Below are 22,792 nucleotides of genomic sequence, written 5' to 3'. Positions count from 1 at the left end.
GAAAAGGAACCTTCCAATCTAATGAAAACAAGTCTCTCCCTGCAGGAAAAAAACGTGCTTCCCAAAACCTTTCTATGCAACTGCTTTTGGTCTTTGTGTAATCATTTGATAACCTGTCTTCCTACCTGTGGGCTGGGCTACAGTCTCATGAGTGCCCAGAGAGGGAAACACTTGGAAACTATTTACAGGATGAATGAGTGAATCCAGAAATTCCAAGTGTGCTAAAATAGCCAAGGCAGCCTCTTTGGCATACTTCAATTAAGATGGAATTTACTGAGTTCCTTAGATTCACTGCGTATGCAACAAAAATATTTAAAGTGACTCTAAAATAGAATACAGTTATTTTTTTTTAACTTATGGTTACTTAGACTTTATTTTTTAAAGAAACAGTTCTAAGAATGGAGAAATAATGCATAAAATCACCCTACTTCAGAAACAAAGACTGTTGCAGACATAGAATTTTCTGTTAGCTCAGCGGCTGACATTTAGGGCACAGCAATGCAGAGGAAAATCTTTAGTGGCATATAAAGGTCCAGCTGGGTTTATGGGAGGAAAGCTGGCCCCAGACAGTGGAGACAGTGGGGTGGATGCCATCACCAAATGCAGACTTACTGATCCTTGCTGATGAAACCCCTGGCCACCAAATGAAGATTCACTCGCTCACTTATAGGTTGGCACGGGGAGGAGAACTCTGGGAAGTGAAATCCTCTTAGAAGTCTATGCTAATTATTCTGCTCATTTGGTGTAAAAAAGCTGAAGACCAGGGACATGCAGTTTGAGCAGAAAAAAGCTGGGGAGGAGTCCTAGCTTCTGATAACCAAGTGACCTTATGGTTTACACTTAACAAGGATCCTCTAGATCCATTCTTTCCAAACACAGATTATAAATCATCAGTAGGTTGAGAATCATTCTAGTCATGGCAACTGACATTTTGTTTTAAACAACATTCAACAGCACAGAACTGACATACCAAGGTGCATTCCACAAAGGAAAGTTATTATTTCATGTTTAAATGTCACTTGTCACGTATTTACCTACAACCTAAGAGGCATTTCTTAGAGTAGGTACCTGTCCAAAGTTTAACTGCTTCATGTGAACTGTTCTACTGTATAATTTGAGAGTCTGGGTTCCGGTTGAACATCCCTGGGGCCTGGTTCCCTTGTCTGTGAGAAGAGGTTGGGTGGAGGGGCAGACTAGCTGAACGATTCTTTCAAAGAATCTTCCAGCTTTATGATTCATTGAGTTGTAAGACTTTTCAAAAAGCAGCTTTTAATTCCAACTTTTTCATACCCACCAAATTATTTCATGCAATGGAATAGGAACACACCTTCCTTCGCTCATCATGGGAGTTTCAGTGAATTATGAGCAAAGCATAGTGTGGGGGGACTGGATGCAATCGTGATTTGACTCTCTGGAGCTCTTACGTGAACGATGGTCTCTGTCCCCTAAGTCTTTCATGGTCTTGAAACCTGTAACTGCTGCCACTACTGTCCCAGAAGACAGCTGGGGGTCATGTCAAGTGAGCCATAAATTCTTCCAACTCCTTCCCCATCTGTGCCTCCGCCTCATGCCCTCCCAGGGAACAAAGGGGACCAGTGAGTTTGCCCAACCAACCGAGACGCCCCTCTCTGTGCATTCATCTGCACTGGCTTCCACGTCAAAGCAGAGTCCTTATCTCAGTGGCCCTTTATCATTTCTCAGATGCAACAGTTGTGCATAGTTGGTACTGGGAGGAAATGACCCACAGGGATTGTGTGAGGTCCCACTTCTCCAGAGGCTGTCCCCAAATTACCAGCCAGTGCAGGTGGTTTCCACTGACTGCTGCTGTTTAGCTGCCAAGTCACATCTGACTCTTTTGCGACCCCATAGACTGCAGCATGCCAGGCTCCTCTGTCCCTGAGATTTCCCAGGCAAGAATACTGGGTTCCCATTTCCTTCTCCAGATAATCTTCCTGATCCAGGGATCAAACCCATGTCTCCTGCTTGGCAGGTGGATTCTTTACTGCTGAGCCACCTGGGAAGCCCTTCAGCTGGCTACGTCTCAGTGAAAACTGTAGCCCCACTGTCCAAAAAAGCATGGTCTCCATAACTCTCACTCCAGTCTATTAAATCTCTCTACTAGAACAAGCCCTCAGACTGAATCCCCAGCAGGTGTTTTATGCTCTTTGGCTCACTGCCTACTGTTCTGTGAGCTGCTAAGATCCTGTGCACAAAGGCATTTCATACACAGATTTCAGTGCAAACAAATCATGCCAAAATCATAATAGATAAAGACAAGCTCAGCAAGGCACTGCTGAGCACATGAAGGACACTGAAGGCTTCCCACGGCACACAGAAGCCAGCACCCAAGAGGAATGGGGAGCAGGCAGGGGAAGGAAATAAGTGGGGGTGGGCTCAACCACAAGGCCCCCAGCCCTCCCAACCTATGCTGATACACCCCAAACCTCAGACCCCCAAGGCCTCCTTGCCCTACTAAAGGGACGACTCGCACCTTGACTACACCCCAAATCTAATCTTCATAGTAACATAAATAAAATGCTCTGCTGGGGAAAAAAAAGGAAGTTACAACAAAAATATTCAGAGATGAAGTGAAAACCTTAAACAAAAAGGTTGTGAGAAGGTCTCTGGTTTTGCTCAGGCAAAAGGCTGGCTGGGCTTCTCTTTAAGAATTTCAGGAATGAAAAGAGTCTCATTTCTTACAACCAGCCAACACATGATAAATATTTACTTCTAAAACCAGGAAAGCAGGTAGGAAATGACCACTGGCCAAACTACAGTGAGAAAAATGAGACTGTACCACACTGTGACCCTTGGAAACAAGATATTAAAATAACTGGTTCTTCGATTCCGCAGGAGATGGCAGCCAGGTGGGGCTCAATCTGGCTCTCCCTACCCCTATCTACATCAAAGTTTTCCTGAAAATTTAAAAGACTGTGACTTGCGTCTCAGCCCTTTTTACCAATGAGCATTTGAGCTGCCTGGCATGGCCCTGGAGATGGAGAACCGCCGGCCTCCCACACTGAGCAGTTGACTCATCTCATTCACCCATTTAAGGATGAAAACCATGACTAAGAGGCCCCCAGAATAACCTTCTCCGTAACTGGGGAGGAGGCAGCTTTGCACAAAGGTAAATTCCAAGCAGCAGCAAGCCAGGGCAAGCCGTGGAATCCTCTTCCCCTTCAATGAGATGCAAACTCTTTGGGCCAGCTGAGGGCTGTGCGTGGCATCCGTGCAAAACCAAAACAGAACCAAAGCCAGGAAGAGTACAGCCTGGGACAGCTGTCACGTGACTGGGGCAATCAGACTTTAACCAGGAAACCCTGCCTAGTTCCAAAGAAAGGCGGCAACTCAGACATGATTCTTATCAGGAGAAGGAGAGGAATGCCGTATACAATGTATACAGTGCTGTTGTATACAAAACACACAAAGGCACCCAGACCATGGCCATGGGGAGCTGCTAAAAATAAAACAAAGAGGGCAGAGCAAAGAGTCACCTGAAGAAACTGCCCCACAGATATTCTTTTCAACAACCCAAACAATTTTTTAAAAAACATGACAACATACTTTTTATACAGTGACACTCATTTAGGAAATTAGCTGTGAATTGTTGATGACCAGAATCTAAGTACTGGGCTGGAGTCCCAGTCTCCTCTGAACACAATCCTCAAATATCCAAGAAGAGATGGGTCTGGCCCTGTGAAAGCCTCACCCAGCCCTGCCAGCTCACACTCACCAGCAGCCGGGAACCCTGGGCCCTGGACACTCACTGAAACAGCATCCCATTAAAACAAAAAAGTCACCCAGTTCATGTTTTTAAAGTAAAAATGTCTCACTGACAATCAACTAACCATACTCTCCAGAACTAAATAAACAGAGCAATATACAACTATAGCCAAAAGCAACAGGGCCACAGCAGCTAAGGGTAGAAAACAGCTGTACCACGTGGGCGGGCGTCTTCTGTTCCCTCAAGAGCAGGTCCCTCCACTGTCGGATGGGGCAGCAATGGCATCTACTTCTGAGAACTAACATAGAATTAATGAGATGATGCACGACAACAGCTAATTCTCAAACTTTACCCTTATGAATCAGCATGACCACAGAGGCAGGCATTTATTGAAGGCCTGTCATTTCCAAGATTAAAATGGAGAAGGAAATCATCCAACAGGGTTCCCGCCTTGGAGAAACTTCTAACCAACCCAGTTGGAAGAGCAAAGCAAACAGAACAACAGGATGGCTTACAAACTCAGGGCTGGTGGGGGCATGGACTGCCTGTGGCTGGGGGTGTGTGGCAGCTTCAGAGGTCCCCAGTGAGCCCTGCAGTACGACATTCAGAGGCAAGAAGAGACAGAGGGGCCAAATGATGCAGAAGGTCCCAGGTAGGAGAGCAGGAGGAAGGTACCAGGGAAGAGGAAAGAAGAGGATTCAGGAATGGGGTTAAGTGGATGGCCTTGAATGCCACGCCAAGGAGTTCTGAGTGTCGGGTTTGGGGGCGGACCAGGTGATTACAGAGGGTTTGGGAGGGTGGCAGTTGCAGAGAAGAAAGGGAGAAAACTCAAAATCTCATGCCAGGGCTCCAGGAGCCGTGACAGTAGTCTTGGGAAAAAAATAATAAAGGCACAGACACAGGACCACCTTCAGAAGACTAACTGGATATGGGGTGAGGAGTGGATTCAGAAACAGGGCACTGTTGGGGAAAATGGACACAGCAGAAAGGGGCCTGTAAAAAGCATTTTCGAAAGTTGGTGATGTTAGCCAAGCTAGCGTACGAGGCGGCTAATGCCAGCTGCCCAGATGGATGTAACTGGAGAACCACCAAGAGGCCAGTGCCCCCAAAAATGCCTCATCAAGGGCCCTGTCACACAGCCAGAAAATCTAATCTCACTTATTTGGGGCTGAGGAATTTGGGACTTTCCTGACATGCAGATGGTCAAGTGGGTCTCAGCTCCTGCCCTGTGTCAGCTCCAGTGGATCTACCAGGGGGTAGCCTTCAGGAGAATGAGAGGGAAGTGGGTAGCTGGGGAGGTGAGCCCTCAGGAATGGGGCATGCGGGTGGATCAGAAGGGTCCTGTCCTCAGAACAGGTAGGAGAAAACTGGGTGTACAGAAGGGAAGAGCACAGGGAAAGAGAGAGACATGAAAAATGGGGTGAAAAACCCTCCCCAACCCAAGAACAAAACCTCAGGTCCCACACTTCTGCTTTGTCCTGCCACTGACTGAAAATGAGGATTTCTGTGTCCCTTGTATCTTTCTACTCTATTCCTCAAGAAGGGCTAATGAATAGTCACATGACTCATATCATGCTAGATTCTAGAGCACAAACCAGGATCTAAAAGTTAGCACCTCTGCATTTGAGGCCTGATTTTGTGGGGAGAGTGGAAGAAGTTTTAAAGATGGGCATTTATTCAGCAAATACTGAGAACTACCATGTTCTGGCCTGTTCTAGGCATGGGGATACACACAGTATACTCATCTGCTTCTAGAGACCATCAGAGCACCTTAATTTTCAAATGTCAACAGGATGCTGAGAAGAAATTGAGAAAACCATAGTCTCTAGAATGCCTGCAGCTTGTCTGATCCTAAGCAAGTTTCCTAAATTTTTCTTCCCACGCTTGTTTTGGTTATTTCCATGCTGACACTGCATAGTAACATTCCCTTAACCTAAGTAAAAACATCACACAACAAAACAAAAACGTTACAAAGATATGGATAATGATGTCTTTTTTCTGAAATTTTTATATACATTTAATATATATCATTAGTATATATTTTAAGAGCTTATAAAGCTTCAACTGGGTATTCTATAGCAAGTATTTAAATGTTACCCTATTCCATTATTAATACATTCCTTTTAAAATCCAAAATATCTTGTACAAAATTACAGTGACTAAAGCCAACATAGCTACCAGCTCAAAAAATAAAAAGCCACTGAATCATACTTTGAGAGGGCTCAATTTCTGACATTCTTCACCAAGAAAAATAGTAATGTCTGCTTTAAGCAATATAAATTATAATCAGTCAAGTATAAATGACTCTTTGCCTTTCCCCGAATCACTTACCTCCTCAAGAAGCCGAGTTACAGCATCTATGTCATTATATGTTTTAGTCATCTGGCCAACTCGTTCAGCACATAAAACTGCAAGAAATAAAAATGACCATGTCACTACTGATGCTACAAGTCTGCCAGACAAAGTCTGGCCAGGTTCAGCCTTACTGGGTTTGATTCCAGAGAAAAGCCCCAAGCTGTGTGGGGTGAGGGGACAGGGGTCTACTAATTACTGCAAAGTCTTGACACTGCATAGTGTGTGTGCATGTGTGCGTGCACATCCGCACGTGCACACTCGGGGGTGTTGCTGAGGGCAAGGCGCTGGAGTGGAAAGGGGTCTGGCTTCATATCCGGTCAGCAAACCGAAGTGGATCAGCAGCACAGAGAGTGATATATAAACCGCCAGAAAGAGCCCTAGGATCTAGACCCCACGTTCTGCACAGACCCAGTGGGTCCTTTCCAAAGCAGTTCTTAATATTAATTATTAAACAGTCTTAAATTAACTGATAATTTCATAATGGCCCAGCCTCCTCTTCCCCAAATGGCCTAAATTCTAAGTCTCTGCAACTAGTTTCCAAACCATGAAAACCGAGGTGACAGATTTTTTTTTTTAATCCACACACACACAGTCATACACATGGTATTTCATAACATATGCCATTTGCTTAAGAGATCTTAAGAGGCTGCCTCCAGGCCACTTCAGGACTATGTCTTTGTTTCTCCATTGGAGAAAAAGGGTGTGCACTGAAAGAAGGCTTTCATCTCCAGAAAAATCTCAGGGTTGTTTTATTTTAAATCAATGGCAAGGAAATGATTTGTAGTCCAAACACCGTGAGGTAGCGTGGCTTTCATTCTGAGGAGGAAGAAGTGAAAGCAAATGGATTTAGAGCCAGAGCATAAAATTTTTTGACACCAGCCATTTAGGGGCCAAATAATAACTTGTTAGTAATTCCTCATAACTAAGACTCTAACAAACAATTCTTTTAAGAGTAAAAGACTTAGTTCAGCTTTCGCAACAACCCACTTGCAGTCACAGCCCAGGCAAGGCCTTTGGGAATTGAAGTGTATTTCTAACCAAACTCAGTAGCATCACTAATGGCTAATTGCAGCTGGAAAGCAATAGGTCTCTAAATATTTTATAAATGCAAGCAGAGATCATCCTAGTGGGTGAGCTCAGAGAAACTGGATCTGATGGAATGATTTTCTAGTTTAAGGAAGAGACCTGAAATCTGGTTCCAAATCTGAAACCCTCCCAACACAGGCCCTCGGAGCCAGGATGGGGGAGGGTTCTTCTGCCAGCCTCTCCGCCCAGAGCTTTATGGCAGAAACCCTCCGGGCGCTGGCTGGAGGAAAAGCAAGGGAAATGTACAGGGTTGGTGAAAACCAGAATTTAACTTGATGGAGATGGAGTCCAGCTCAAATTACTCTAAGCAGTTCATCAGCTCGAGGTCACAAGAAACCTTAAGTGCAGAGTTCTAGGGTGCAGACAGGAGTTGGTTTTCATGCTGCACGGCTGTGATGCTCTGCAACGGTACAGACAAGACCCAGAGGGCATCCAGCCAGCTCCCTCTAGCAGAGTATGGCGAGCCGGGGCATCAACGGGTAAAAGGCCGCTATGCTGAAACCTATGCTGTGCTGACACCAGGGCCAGCTAACGCCCACCCTAGCTCTCTTCAAAGGACCGGGTCCTTGGCTTTCCTGGAAAGAAAGACAACCAGGCTACATTTTAAACTCATCTTGGCTCTATGTTACCCTAACGTAAGAGAATAAGACTCAGAGCAGCTTTTTGCTCTGGAACTGAATTAACTGAAAATTATATTTACATTTTAAAGCTATTTTTTTGAATTGAGATCACTGTAGTTAATTATGTGTAGATAATCATATGCAGATGTAAGAAATAACACAGAGATTCCATATACCCTTTATCAAAGTTTTACCCGATAGTAACATTTTGTAAAATAATATCACAACCAGAGTACTGACATTGCTATAATCTAGGAATCTTACTAAGATTTCTCCATTTTACCTGAACTTGTGTGTGTGTGTGTGTGTGCACGCACACGCGTGAGTGTGTGCACCTGCACATGTGAATATTAAGCTTTATATGATTTTATCGCTGGTGTAGGCTCATGTATCCACCACCACAAGGACCTGTTGTATTATTGCCCTTTTATAAAGCTATTTTTTTAAAGATTTAACATGCTCTAACAACTGAACCCAATAAAACCTACACCTGGACCAGGGTTTTTTCCAGCATGAACCAGTCAGGCATATGTCATCACCACGTACATGGTGACAGGAGGCGAGGGGTACAGAACGATGCAGAGCCTTCCAGGAGGCTCTGAGGTTCCTGAGAGCCCAGCCACGGAAGTCAGAGGCAGAAATGAAAAGCTACTATGGAAGCATGTGCGCTGTTATTCCAGTTACATTTTCAAAAATACATATAATCCCAATGGTGAGGGGGTAAGGGGGTAGATTTATAATAAACAGAAAAAAATAGAATAGCCATTCAGTTCAGTTCAGTCGCTCAGTCATGTCTGACTCTTTGCAACCCCATGAACCGCAGCACGCCAGGCATCCCTGTCCATCACCAACTCCTGGAGTTCACCCAAACCCATGTCCATCGAGTTGGTGATGCCATCCAGCCATCTCATCCTCTGTCATCCCCTTCTCCTCCTGCCCTCAATCTTTCCCAGCATCAGGGTCTTTTCCAATGAGTCAGCTCTTCGCATCAGGGGGCCAAAGTATTGGAGTTTCAGCTTCAGCATCAGTCCTTCCAATGAACACCCAGGACCGATCTCCTTTAGGATGGACTGGTTGGATCACTTTGCAGTCCAAGGGACTCTCAAGAGTCTTCTCCAACACCACAGTTCAAAAGCATCAATTCTTCAGCACTCAGCATTCTTTATAGTCCATACTCTCACATCCATACGTGACTACTGGAAAAACCATAGCCTTGATTAGACGGACTTTTGTTGACAAAGTAATGTCTTTGCTTTTTAATATGCTGTCTAGGTTGGTCATAACTTTCCTTCCAAGGAGTAAGCGTCTTTTAATTTCATGGCTGCAATCACCATCTGCAGTGATTTTGGAGCCCCCAAAAATAAAGTCTGACACTGTTTCCACTGTTTCCCCATCTATTTGCCATGAAGTGATGGGACCAGATGTCATGACCTTAGTTTTCTGAATGTTGAGCTTTAAGCCAACTTTTTCACTCTCCTCTTTCACTTTCATCAAGAGGCTCTTTATTTCTTCTTCACTTTCTGCCATTTGGAGAGAACTGCAAATTTTAATTTTCTTTTTTGTACTTTATTTTTTTGTAATGACCATGCCCTGATGGGAAAAACATTACTTAAAATATTTTCCAGGAAATATTTGACTACAATATACAGTACTCCTTGAGGTAACTTTTAAAAGTAATTCATAATGGCACCATCTTACATTTACCAAGCATGCTAACTACAGCCTGGCCTTGTTCCTAGCCCTCTAGGTGGATTATCTCATTTACTCCTCAGAGCAAAAAATACTACAGGGTAGGCACTGAGGCCTAGAGAGGTTAACTAACTCACCCAATGTCACACAGCTAGCAAATGGTGAATTTCAAAGTAAGAGGAGACTCCTAGCAGAGGCAGCAGCTAACACTTAAGGAGTCCCTGTTATGTCCAGGAATTTAATGTGCTTTTCTTGTTTACCCCTCAGAACAATCTTTCAGGGTAGGCACTATTATGATGAGTATTCTAGGATGAGGAAACTGAGGCTCAGAGAAGTTAAGGACCCGATCCAAGGTCACAGCAAACAAAGCTGCATGTGCTGGGGACTGAGCCAAGGCCAGTCTGGCTCCTGTACCAAATTAGGGAGCCATAGAGGATTCCAGGGCATGGCTGAGGTTGCACAAATCAACAATGTTTAAGAAGCATAAAGAAAGAAAAAAGTGCCCGTGCTTTAGGTCAGATCTGTGACCCTGGTGCCTCATGAGGCTCAGGTTTTCATAGGAAAATCTACCAAGGCCATGAGGCCCTGGGCAAACCCGGTAATTATGTCTCGGGCTTCCTCTTCCAAGAAATGAGGACTAACAAATGACGCTTTAAACAGTATAAGCAGTCTGCACTTTTCAAGCACCAATTTTCCAGATACTCAATCTATAATAAACCATCTCAAGTTTCTCTCTCCATGAGAACAGTATTTCAAACAGAAGTTCCACTTCTGAACAAGGAAGCTCTACCAAATAAATCTACTTCCCCCCAAAAGGTATTGAAAACAAATGAAAACTTTATGCTCAGTAGGAGCCAGACATAAAAGACCGTATATTGTATGACTCCATTCATATTAAGTATCCAGTATAGGCAACTTATAGAGACAGGCAGCAGATCTGTGGTTCCCTGGGATGAGGAGTGGTGGTGCTTTAGTCGATGAGTCATGTCTAACTGTTTGTGACCCCATGGACAGTAGCCAGGCTACAGTCTGTGGTCATGGGATTCTCTAGGCAAGAATACTGGAGTAGGTTGCCATTTTCTTCTCCAGGGGATCTTTCCGACCCAGGGATTAAACCGGGGTCTTCTGCATTACAGGCAAATTCTTTGCCGACTGAGCCACCAGGGAAATCCAAGATGAGAAGTAGGGAAAGGGAATTAATTGTAAATAGACATGAAGGATCTTACGAGGCGGGATGGTAGAGGGCAAGATGTGAACGTTCTAAAACTGAATTATGGTGACTGTTGCCAACTCCGGAAATTTACTAAAAAACACTATAAATTGTTCACTTAAAATGGGTGGATTTTACAGTATGTAAATTATACGTCAATATTTTAAGTTATCATCAAATTATATGCAAACAAGCATCCCTGGGCTACATATGTCACAGCCAGTCATTTCAACAGAATATGACAAACGCATTCTTTCTTGATCTCATGATGGAGCCTTTCTCCAGCCAAAAGAATGTTCTCAAACAGCAAAAGTGTTTAGGAGTAGCAAATCAGTGATTAGAAAATCAGCACTGATAAATGGCACATAAATGAACGAATCCACATGGACTAGACTATTTTCAATTAGATAATTGTTCATAGCATTTGCTTAGATGGCAGAAGTTCATGATACATCCATAATGCCCACTCGTTCTAATTTTCACTTTTATACTTTCCTCAAGTCACAGCCACTTCTTGGAGATTCAGCCATGCCCTTCCCTTGGCTGTTGCCCTTTATTATCTATTTTCAAAATAATTTAGACTTGGCCCAGAAGCCCAAGTGTATTAACTACTAAGACCTATAAGACACACATGCTGCTACTGCTAAGTCGCTTTAGTCGTGTCCGACTCTGTGCGACCCCAAAGACGGCAGCCCACCAGGCTCCCCGATCCCTGGATTCTCCAAGCAAGAACATTGGAGTGGGTTGCCATTTCCTTCTCCACACATGATTTGGCTTTAAAAAAAAAAAAGTAAAACCTAACTATTTTCATGCAGCCCTTGATGTGTGTACAGGAAGAGAGTGAGGTCCACAGTACTACAGTACTTGGTAATAAAAAACAATGCTCATTTGTCCGCAGTTAGAACAAAATGAAAAAAGAACAAATTCCTTGTTATTTCTGTTTAAATGGCTCCATGTCCAAAATGACAGAAGCATAATGAACCTAATTCTTACAAACCTATGTCCCTTCCCACCTATACAAGTCACATGGTGGCCCGACACATAGTTGACGCTCAAAAAAATGGAAGAGTTTGTTTTACTCCCAGACCAGTGTTTGCAAAGAAAGGCTCATTTCTAACCAACCAGAGGGCCCGGAGAGGGATGAAAACATAAAAGCCTGGTGTATATCTCATCACCTCCAGATGAACATGTATCTTAGAAAGAAATCCCCTCCCCACCAGGCTTCCTGCATAAAAAAAGAAGACGTCTGGAAACAGGCCAAGTTCAAGTCCAGTGTGATATGATGAGGCACAAAGCTGCTAAGAAAGAAGCTGCATTAACAGAAAGGCATCAACTAATAAGCAGTTGTGGTCCTAAGCCAGAAGCAAACAGGCAGACTGCTGGCCACGAGTCCTCACAGGTGAAAGGTGCTGGCTGATCACGACAGCTTTAGGGACAGTCTTGGAGATGGCATGGTGGCAAAGGCCAACCCAGAGCCCAGTTCATTGCTAACGGCAGTGTGTTTGGTCATGACCAGCATCTGCATGGTGCTGGGTCTATGCACTGGGAGGTGGGAGCGAGGTGTCACTTGCCAAGAGTAGAGACCTGACAGGGCAGTCTGGCTACATTTGCCTGCTCATCAGCATCACTATCAGTTGAGATTAGGGTGTGATGATTGTACTGGCTCACTTTCCTTTGCCAGGGTTGTCTGAGAGCAGGGCACCAGAGCAACTTACTGAAGAGACTGGGAAGAAAAAGAAAATTACTATCAAGTATTTACAACAGGCCCACTCCAGTACTCTTGCCTGGAAAATCCCATGGATGGAGGAATCTGGTATGCTGCGGTCCATGGGGTCGCTGAGGGTTGGACAAGACTGAGGGACTTCACTTTCACTTTCATCCATTGGAGAAGGAAATGGCAACCCATTCCAGCGTTCTTGCCTGGAGAATCCCAGGGACGGGGGAGCCTGGTGGGCTGCCGTCTATGGGATTGCACAGGGTTGGACACGACTGAAGCAACTTAGCAGCAGCAGCAACAGCTACCAGGAGCAGTTTACAAATACTATTTTACTTAAAACCAGTATAACACGGTGACACAGATATGACCTCCATGAGACACTGTGAGGCAGAGAGAGGGGACAAGTGACTTGTCCAAAGTCAGACAGGACATAAGTATGGACTTGAACCCGGTATGTTGGAATTACAATCATCCACCCTGCCCTAGACTGAAACACTCAGAGATGACCCATGGGGCCATTCATCACCAGGGTATTTAATGAAGGCCTTGTTGGTGATAACCAAATGGCTCACTGATGGACTGCTCACCACGTGCCCAGCAGTCTGCTAAAGTGCTGGATGTCTACCACCTCCTTCAATGTCTACATTTATCCTAGGAGGGAAGTGCTACCATAGCCCACATTTTAGACATGAAATTACACAAGGTCACAAAGCTATGAGAGGGTCTGATTCTATTTGACATCCAAATTGGGGCTCTTGGCAATGGCACCCTACTCCAGTACTCTTGCCTAGAAAATCCCATGGACGGAGCAGCCTGGTGGGCTGCAGTCCATGGGGTTGCTAAGAGTCGGACACGACTGAGCGACTTCACTTTGACTTTTCACTTTCATGCATTGGAGAAGGAAATGGCAACCCACTCCAGTGTTCTTGCCTGGAGAATCCCAGGGACGGGAGAGCCTGGTAGGCTGCCGTCTATGGGGTCGCAGAGTCAGACACGACTGAAGTGACTTAGCAGCAAGCACAGCTGAGTAAACAAAATAAATCCTACCCTTGAGGAATTTAAGCCCTAATTGAGAAGGTAAGACAAATTAGCACAATACAGAGGAATCAGCAGGAAGCGCCAGGCAAGAAAAGCTCTTAGGGAGTTCAGATGGCTAGGGACTGGGGAACAGGTACCACAAAATGCACAGCTTTGCCCATTGCCAGCCCTGGGGTGCTGCTGGTACCTCCACCCTAGAAAGAGCCCTGAGCAAGGGACATGCATGGTGCATCCATGGATACTATCAAACAAACCCAGGCTGAAACCAAGGTGACAGAACCAATGGGCAGAGAGACCTTTGTAACAGAGGTGAGGTCAGTGCTGATAAGCTAGGCCAGCTCCTTTCTCTAATGTGACCCTACAGGGCAGAGTCCTATAAGCCACCCTGTATCAGTACAGACCCCAGAGCCAAGGCCTGATGGCACTTTCTCTCTGGGGTGGACGTTCCCACCCCACAAGACATCACAACCACCAGCAGGCCACTGCACATCCCCCACACGGCCCAGCCCTCCTCCTCTAGCCCCAGAGATCCCTGGGGCTCTGAGAAATGAGGAATCCCTCTCAGACTGGAGGAATGAGCTCCACTGGTGCTGCTCCTGTGCTTCACCTTGGAATTCTTCACTAAAGAATCTGGACACCTGCCCGAGGCACTCCATCAAGCTCTGGGTTCCCACTGTCTAACAGCATCATTTGCATCCCGGCTTTTTGCAGATGATAATTACTGGGTAGTGCTCAGCCCCTGAAAACTGGCCTGTGTCCAAAAGTCTGACTACTGACTGGCAGCAGGCACCTCTGATGAGGGGATGTGCACTCTCTCAGTCTCAGGGCTCAGTAAACCCCAGACCACGCCACATGCTCTTTTCAAACCCTGCCACCCGAAGGCCATCCTGAATATACCTGCCAGGAAATCAGTGATCAATCTGGTAATTGAGTGACAGCCACAGAAGCATCCAGGTGAGAAAACATGACAAAGACCCCTCCTCGAGAAAGCGGGAGGAAACTGCCCCACAACAAACCACAAGGATGTGATGAGAAAACTCCACTGTTCACCAGTGTCTTCCTGGAGCTGGTATGACAGCTCGGGCACAGAGGGGTGTGACCACTGCATCATCGCTCAGCAGCACTGTGACCACCCTGCTCCATCTCAGGGATGTGGGGAAAACAAGAAAGCCCACCTCAGAGAATACCACTCAGCAAGAAATCACTTGAGATCAAGTCAGTTTCTGCACCACACAAGCCTCCAGGGACCAGAAGGACACAGAACCTAGACATTTTCTCTCCTGAAGACAAAAAGAGCCATGCTGCCTCTGACAGCTGTGTGATCCAAGCAAGCTGCTTCTCCGGGTGCCTCGTGGGTTAGGAAGATAATGTGAGATAATGCAAGGCAAGGGCCCACGGCTCTACTAGCTGAGAGCCAGGTGTGGTGGAGGGCAGACCCCACAGCAGGGTGAGGGCCCTGTTCTGTGCTTACAGTGCTGGGACTCTGGATAACCTATCTGAGTCTCAGTTGCTTTGAATGCAAAATGGAAATAATGCTTATTTCAAAGGCCGCTTTGAAGATGAAATGGGTGACATCAGGAAGTGCCTATCACTCCCACAAGATGACCTGGGGGGACCAACATATGTCTCCTGTATCCTTGGCTGCCAATATTAGTGTTGCTGTTCAGTCACTAAATTGTGTCCAACTTCTTGTGACCCCATGGATTGCAGCATGCCAAGCTTCCCTGAGCTTCTCTACCTCCTGGAGTTTGCTCAAACTCATGTCCATTGAGACAGTGATGCCATCAACCACCTCATCCTCTGTCACCCCTTCTCCTGCCTTCAATCTTTCTCAGCATCAGGGTCTTCTCCAATGGGTTGGCTCCTTGCATCAGGTGGCCAAAGCACTGGAGCTTCAGCTTCAGCATCGGTCCTTCCAATGAATATTCTGCTGCTGCTGCTAAGTCGCTTCAGTCGTGTCCAACTCTGTGCGACCCCAGAGATGGCAGCCCACCAGGCTCCCCTGTCCCTGGGATTCTCCAGGCAAGAACACTGGAGTGGGTTGCCATTTCCTTCTCCAATGCATGAAAGTGAAAAAATAAAGTGAAGTCGCTCAGTCATGTCCGACTCCTAGTGACCCCATGGACTGCAGCCCACCAGGCCCCTCTGTCCATGGGATTTTCCAGGCAAGAGTACTGGAGTGGGTTGCCATTGCCTTCTCCGAATGAATATTCAGGGTTGATTTTACTTTAGGATTGACTGGTTTGATCTGTTACACCAAACTGATTTTATCTTTCAGTTTTCAATCAAAAGCATCTCTTTAGGAACTTTTAACAGTGTAGGAAACCACCTCAGAATCCAGGGAACACAGTTACATCTACATCAAGCACGTATTTTCACTATTCACAGAGACTTCTCTTGCACTTGTGGTAGTGTGACAGGATCAGAAGAAAACAGAGTTGTGCCCAGTGAACTCCTTGTTTCCAGCAAAAGTGGACACAGAAACCAAGCATTCCAAACCAAATCCCTGTCTTCCTGATCTACACCACACACTTCTTTCAGGCTGGGAGCAAGTCTCGTGAATTTTATTTTCCAAAGAAAACTGAGCACATTGACAATGAAGTGTGCCTTCCATATCCATGGGCTCTACATATGCAGATTCAACTAACCCCAGATTGAAAATATTCAGAAACAAAGAAAATTCCAAAAAGTTACAAAAAGCATAACTTGAATTTGCCACCGCTGGCAACTATTTGCATAGCATTTACAAAGTATTAGTCATTGTATCAATAAGTAATCTAGAGATTTAATATATACAGAAGGATATGTGTAGGTTCTATGCAAATATTGTGCCATTTTATATGAGGGACTTGAGTATCCATGGGTTTTGGTATCTACAGTGGTCCTGGAATCAATCCCCCGTGGATATCGAGGATCAACTGTATCTTTCTTTTGCAGTTACTGTCTTGAAAATATTATTTTCACCTTCTGGAGAGCTAAAAGTTTTTTTTATTAGAGAAAAGAGGGAAATTGGATGGGAACAAATAAGAGCAGGAAGAGAACTATAACAGACTATCTTAAGAGGGCAAATACAGAGCAGGTCCCCAATCCTCCCTTCTGTCAAATATGACCACAAAGTGGAGACCCTGGCATCTGTGAGACATGGGCCAGCACGGGGCAAGGCGCACCAGAATCATGCAGAGGGTACGTTACAACCCAGACTGCTGGGCCCACCCCAGTATGTCTGATTCAGCAGATCTGGAGCTGGACCCAAGAATGTGCATTTGTAACATGTTCCTGGGTGATACTGATGCTGCCAGATGGGACCCCACCTTGAGAACTGCTAGCACAGTATTTAAGAGCAGTCTCTGTAGGGTCCTAGAGCCAGTTTACATAGGTTGAAATCATCTACGAGCTGTGTTACTTCAGATGAGTTGCTTACATTTCTTCTTATAAACCTATGAAATGGAAAATCACAACAGTCCTTAAACTCCTATGCTTATTTTAAAGATTAAATGCATGAATCTACTTAAAAGTACTTGGAATAGCGCCTGGAACATAGTAAATACATAATAAACAGAGGCTATCATCATCATTATCATCTGGCTGTCAGTTTTTTTTTAAAAGGTTCAAAATATATAGATATATGAAATATATATAAAATATGTGCAATATATTTTTCCTTCTCTTGACAAGGATATATACTACTTTTCTAGAACGTATTATAACCTTTCATTTAGAACCATATAGCTCAATAATTGATTTGAAAAATCATCTTACTATGGTTTAAGACAGCAACTCATCTCATATTTTAATGTGCACAGGAATCCCCTGAAGGTATTGTTAAAATGTAGATCCTGACTCAGCAGGTCTGCGGTGCTGCCTGAGAGTCTGCATTTCTAACAAGCTCCCAGGTGACATGGGCACCCAGTCCACATGCTGAGTGGCCTGCCTTTAAGTGACACAAGCTGATATAGTGAGGTCTGGGCCAGCCCTGGTTCTGTTAGAACAGATAGATGCCTTTCTCCTGATCACCTCCAGGAACCCAATAAATGCACAGTCCCCATGGAGCTGTCACGCCTCTCTCTTTCACCTCCATCATCTCCTTCAGGGAAGGACTGGGTGGAGCTCGGGGCTTCAGCACTGCTCCCACCTAGTAGTAGTAGTGAAAGCCGCTCAGTCATGTCTCTTTGCGACCACATGGACTTTACAGTCCATGGAATTCTCTTGGCCAGAATACTGGAGTGGGCAGCCGTTCCCTTCTCCAGGGGATCTTACCAACCCAGGGATCGAACCCAGGTCTCCCACACTGCAGGTGGATTCTTTACCAGCTGAGCCACAAGGGAAGCCCCTGCTCCCCACTCCCCTTTGCCAATTAAACACTTTTAACTGTCCTATAATATTTTCAGGGTAGTAACCTCAAAAGACAAACACGTTCAGTATACAGCCAATTATAAACCCTTTAAAGAACAAAAGTTATTTTAAGACATGGAAACAGGCCATCAGAGAGCAGAATTTTGAAAAAAATCTTTTGATTGCTTTTACTCAAAACCTAAAGAACTTCCCACAGTTGCTCTTTAAACTTTCTGTTTTACTCCACCTCCCCACTCCCCTGCAAAATCTCTTTTTCTAGGCTCTGAGTGAAAACCCCAAAAGCCCGACTAAGAAGCTCACACTCAACATTTGGGTGTATCTTTATTTAATACCCTTCCTCTTCTCAAAAAGCAGCACCTCTTTGATATAGCCTGGTGGTAGGTTCCCAGGTAATTCCAAAGTCAGCTCTTATATTTTTCTATTAGAAATATTTCTCTCTATACATATATTTTAAAAACCCCTATTTCAAATTGGCGATTAATAATTTTTTTAAATAAACAATTTCCTAAAATAAACAAAAACATTTAATAATGACTCAAGTTTCTATTAACCCACCAAAACTCATTCTGTCAAACGAAAACAATGAAAACTCTTAAAACAGAGTGCTGCTGCTGCTGCTGCTGCTGCGTCACTTCAGTCGTGTCCAACTCTGTGCGACCCCAGAGATGGCAGCCCACCAGGCTCCCCCGTCCCTGGGATTCTCCAGGCAAGAACACTGGAGTGGGTTGCCATTTCCTTCTCCAATGCATGAAAGTGAAAAGTCAAAGTGAAGTCGCTCAGTTGTGTCCGACTCTTTGCGACCCCATGGACTGCAGCCTACCAGGCTCCTCCATCCATGGGATTTTCCAGGCAAGAGTATTGGAGTGGGGTGCTATTGCCTTCTCCGAAAACACAGTGCTAAGATGCCACAAAGAGGGAGGGCACTACTGATATTTACAACAAGTATGAATTTCAAAGATATTAGTTAAGCAACAGAAGCTAGACAAAATAATACACACTGTTGATTCCATTTACATAGTCGAGAACAGGCAAAACAAACCAAAGAGGATACAAGTTAAGACAGTGAGTGGTCTTCCAGGAGGGAGGTGTAAACTAGAAAGAAAAAAGGGGACAAGGGGATGTCCCAGGATGCTGGAAACACAGCTTCTCTCCTGGTGGCTTGACAGTCACCATGTAAGACATGCGTACTTGACCTTACACTCCGCTGAGGAAATAAAAGACTGCTGTGAGACCAGTAAAACAGCCAGTTTATATAGATGCTAACAGGGAAAGGATCAGACTGGAGCAAAGAACAGAATTTACCCTCCTCCAAGAGGTCCAGGGTTTCCTGCTGCTCCAGGGTGGGCTTCCTCTCTTCATTCCGGCAGTCATACTCAAAACATTCTTCTTCTCCCACATCTCTTAGGGACATTGCTGAAGTCACCCCAAAGCCAAAACACCACCCTAAGGAGCTGTCCTTGAGGGAGCTCCTGGCTGCCTTCCCGGAGGAGGCATTGGGGCCGGGGCCCCTGGGGCGTACGCAGGGGCCTGGTGGGGGCCACAGACATGCCCGGGCTCAGCTGAGATGGAGGGTGTGCACAGGGCCACTGGCCCATCGTCATCCAGGTGGACCCGGAAGGGGGTGGCTCCCAGAGCCAGGAGGTGGGGCGGAGGGGGTGAAGCACCTATCAGGAACGGGAAAGCCCCGCCCAGTCCTGGGGCGGGGCTGGACGGAGGTGGGGGGCGGGGTGGCTCTGACAGGTGCTATGGAGTCAGATGGGAGGGGAGTAGGCAGGTGCATGGTGTCAGGCCAGCTATCTGGATCCAGATTCTTCTCCCACTTTTCCTCCCCCAGAAGCAATGAGGAATGGTGACTTCCTGGAAGTTTCACGGAGCGACTGCAAAGGGTAATTTACCTATTATGCCTCAAGCAGATACATACACCTGTCCAAAGTTCGGGCTCTGGCAGAGGAGGTGCCCTGGTGACTGACTGCCCAATACTCTCTGATGAGAGAGCTTCTGTGGGTGTGCCTCAAAAGGGAAACAAATCTTGAGTGTGACAACAGTATGACACAGTGCTGGACAGGGAAGGAAAAGACCATTTGGGTTTCTAGCAAGAGGAAAAGGGTAAATTGCAGGAAACATTACTTGTGTTAAGCCTAATTCATCCCAGTCTTTTTTTGGTAATAATACATTACATTTGCTCTTTTTAAACTGCATTTTATAAATTCCACTCTTACTTAATTTATAAATATATTTTTTCTAATTGCAGGATAAAAAGGGAAAAATCTATAGCCTAAAAGTTTGCAAAGTTGCCTGAAAAAAAGAATCCAGTTTTATTGCATATCTCATAATCAATTCCTTTGCACTATATGATTTTGCCTGTAACGGTGAAATGGCAGGTCCTTCTATCAAATCCTCTGAAAGATAGCCTGAAGCACTGGTGTCTCAGAGAATCACAGCATATTCTACAATTCCTGGGCTTTAGCCACCTCCCCGCTACACTGTGGCAGTTCTCTCTGCTCCTAAAAGCTTTAGCAGGAGGCCTAAAATACCTCTCTGCCCAGTCACCTCCCTCAGGTAACCAAGAAGGCCTTTAGCAGAGGCAAGATTGTCAGCAAGAATTCTCTGCACAAGTTCAGGAACTTGGTCTTGTCCATCTTTGAATCCTTAAGGCTGCAGATCCTTCTTAGGCAGCTAAAAATGTACTCTACACTGAATCACTACCTCCATAAAAATGAATAGAAGACCATAGACCAGTGCCTATAGACAGAAAATGAAATAGAATAAAGATTTTATTAAAATTAATACCTAAAGACATATGCCTTGACAGGCTACTTTTCTGGAACCTGAAAAGAACTGCTACATTTTACAATGGTAAAAATGTGTTGTTTATAAAAATTTGGGTCAGTAGGAATTCAGTGGCAGGAAGCACAAAATCACATTTGAAAATCTTCATAAGTTTAAGTACAATGTTTATAAAGGCATACACTCTGGGAGGGGGGATACTTTCTTTCATCTCATTGACGTTATCAAATTGGGGCTTGTTAATTCAATTCAAATGACAGTGAGTCTTAAGACCTGGGAAGGGAGGGAGGGAGAAATCTCCACTTTGTACATACTTAATTCGTGAGTATCAGATGGACTATGAGATGTGCAGGTTACTGGGTGGGGCTACAGTATATACGAATGAAAACAAGAGCTGATTTCATATATTTGAAAATACTATTAAGTGATTTTACTCATTACCAGTTGGTTATACTCATCTCTTAACTCAATCCCAGGCTACCCTTAGTAAATGATGTCCAAGTCTCTTTGTATTATGTAATTTAAAAAAATATATGCAAATTAAAAATACATCTAGGACATGGTGTCATGAACACAAGACTACTCTAGCCTGCCCATGTCACCCCCGTTCTCTCACTTCCCTCATTCTTCAGGGTACTCCCCACCCCCACCTCAAACCCCTTCCCCTTCCTTTGCCCCACTTCCTCTGCAGGAATGTGAGGGAATTCTCCAACCTCATCCACCTCTGCATTCGCTTCAAGGTTAAAGGCAGAGATGGGCCAAAGTGCATCTTGTCTGAGAGAACAGTTTTTCCAAAAGTCAAAACAGAATATGACACTTAAAGGCCAGCAAGAAGGCCTGGCCATCCCTGTGCCAGGTGACAGATGGACCATGGGACATGGACGCGGGGTGTGGAGCTGAGGGTGGCCCAGCCCTCCCTCGGGAAGCTGCTCACCCCAGCAGTCAAGCAGCTACACTGTGTGCTGTCCAGCAGTGAGGACCAATGCAGGGGCTCAGAGCAAGCAGGAAGGGAGTGGTTCTGACCCAGGTCCAGGGAAGTTCAAGGCTATGGGAGAGAAGTGTCACTTGCCTCCCAGTGGGCAGAGGGACCTCTTCCTGTGAGGGTCCTCTCCAGCTCTGTTTCACATAACCTCCATGGTTGCATCTCCCCGAAGCTCCATCCTCCTCTGTCCAAAGAGTGGTTGCAAGCCACTAGAGCTACCCACTTACATTGAAATCTCAACTGATTAAAATGAAATGAAATCCAAAATTCAGTGACAGTAGCCACATTTCAGACACTCCACAGCCACAAGGGGCTAGTGGCTACCAAACTGGACAGCGCAGAATGCTTCCATCAATACAAAAAGTCCCATGGCACAGGTACACCCAAGGCTGCCCCTCGTCTTTAGACAGGAGCTTGGCACTCCTGGACCTGCATCTCCCGTGTAGCCTGTTCCTGCTACAGCTCCTCCTGCATAGTCAAGAGTCTCCTGCCCTTCTGTGTCCCGTGCACTTTGCTCCACTCTCCATGAGCCTCGCTGTCCTTTTACTTCCCTGACCACACAGAGCAGGTGGCCCATCGCTGAAGGTCACTTCCCCAAGGCCCTTGCTTATGCTATTTAAAAAAAGAGAGAGAAACACAGAGCTCTAAAAACTTGGTCTCTCTGCTCCCTCTGGCCCTCTCTCAGCTCTTGAGCCCTTTGCTTCTACATCTAAGGGAGGACATTATCTCTGCTTTACTAAAGTTGCTGATAAAAATGTACAGCTACATCATATATTTACATTTAACTCTTAAAAAAAAATATCCTCTTAGCAGTCATTCAGAAGAGAGCTATGCCTGGAAAGGGAAAGTCAGTGTCTACCTCCAGGGGTACACTCCACAGGAAACATGAAAAATGGGGCCTGCTTACCTATGTTCGACACAAGCGCAGGAAAGTCAGAAAATCATCTCAAAAGCCTTTTAACAGTTTCTCAGTGAATGCTTAAAATATCTGACAAAACTTCACTCACAAACCAGTCACTCTGACTCTGGGTGACATTTTAGAGGTCACTGCAATCGCGGAACAGCGTATGTGCCACCTAAGTGTAATGCCATGGACTTTCATCATGGATAAGAAGTTGTAAGAACAATCACTGTGTAATCTGCCTGAGTGTTTCCATTTATAAAATCAATATGAACTACCCTCATCTCCCACCCCGACATTCAAATCTATAATGTTGCAAAAAGGGACACA

At 45.2% G+C, this 22,792-nt stretch overlaps 1 protein-coding gene across 16 annotated transcripts in view; it reads right to left on the bottom strand.

Annotated features, from left to right (window-relative positions):
- TRAK1 (trafficking kinesin protein 1) overlaps positions 1-22,792 on the bottom strand; it is a 155,352-nt gene that overhangs the window by 33,925 nt on the left and 98,635 nt on the right. For 13 of the 16 annotated variants that reach the window (XM_024982815.2, XM_024982814.2, XM_024982820.2 and 10 more), the window contains 1 exon segment: positions 6,056-6,132. In XM_024982815.2, the coding sequence (XP_024838583.1) occupies positions 6,056-6,106 (51 nt within the window). In that variant the 5' untranslated portion in view covers positions 6,107-6,132. 16 annotated transcript variants of the gene reach the window in all.

Source organism: Bos taurus, chromosome 22 (assembly GCF_002263795.3).
Source record: "Bos taurus isolate L1 Dominette 01449 registration number 42190680 breed Hereford chromosome 22, ARS-UCD2.0, whole genome shotgun sequence".
Classification (NCBI taxonomy): domain Eukaryota; kingdom Metazoa; phylum Chordata; class Mammalia; order Artiodactyla; family Bovidae; genus Bos; species Bos taurus.
The sequence above is the reverse complement of the archived record's forward strand: the minus strand, read 5'-3'. Positions and strand labels throughout refer to the sequence as shown.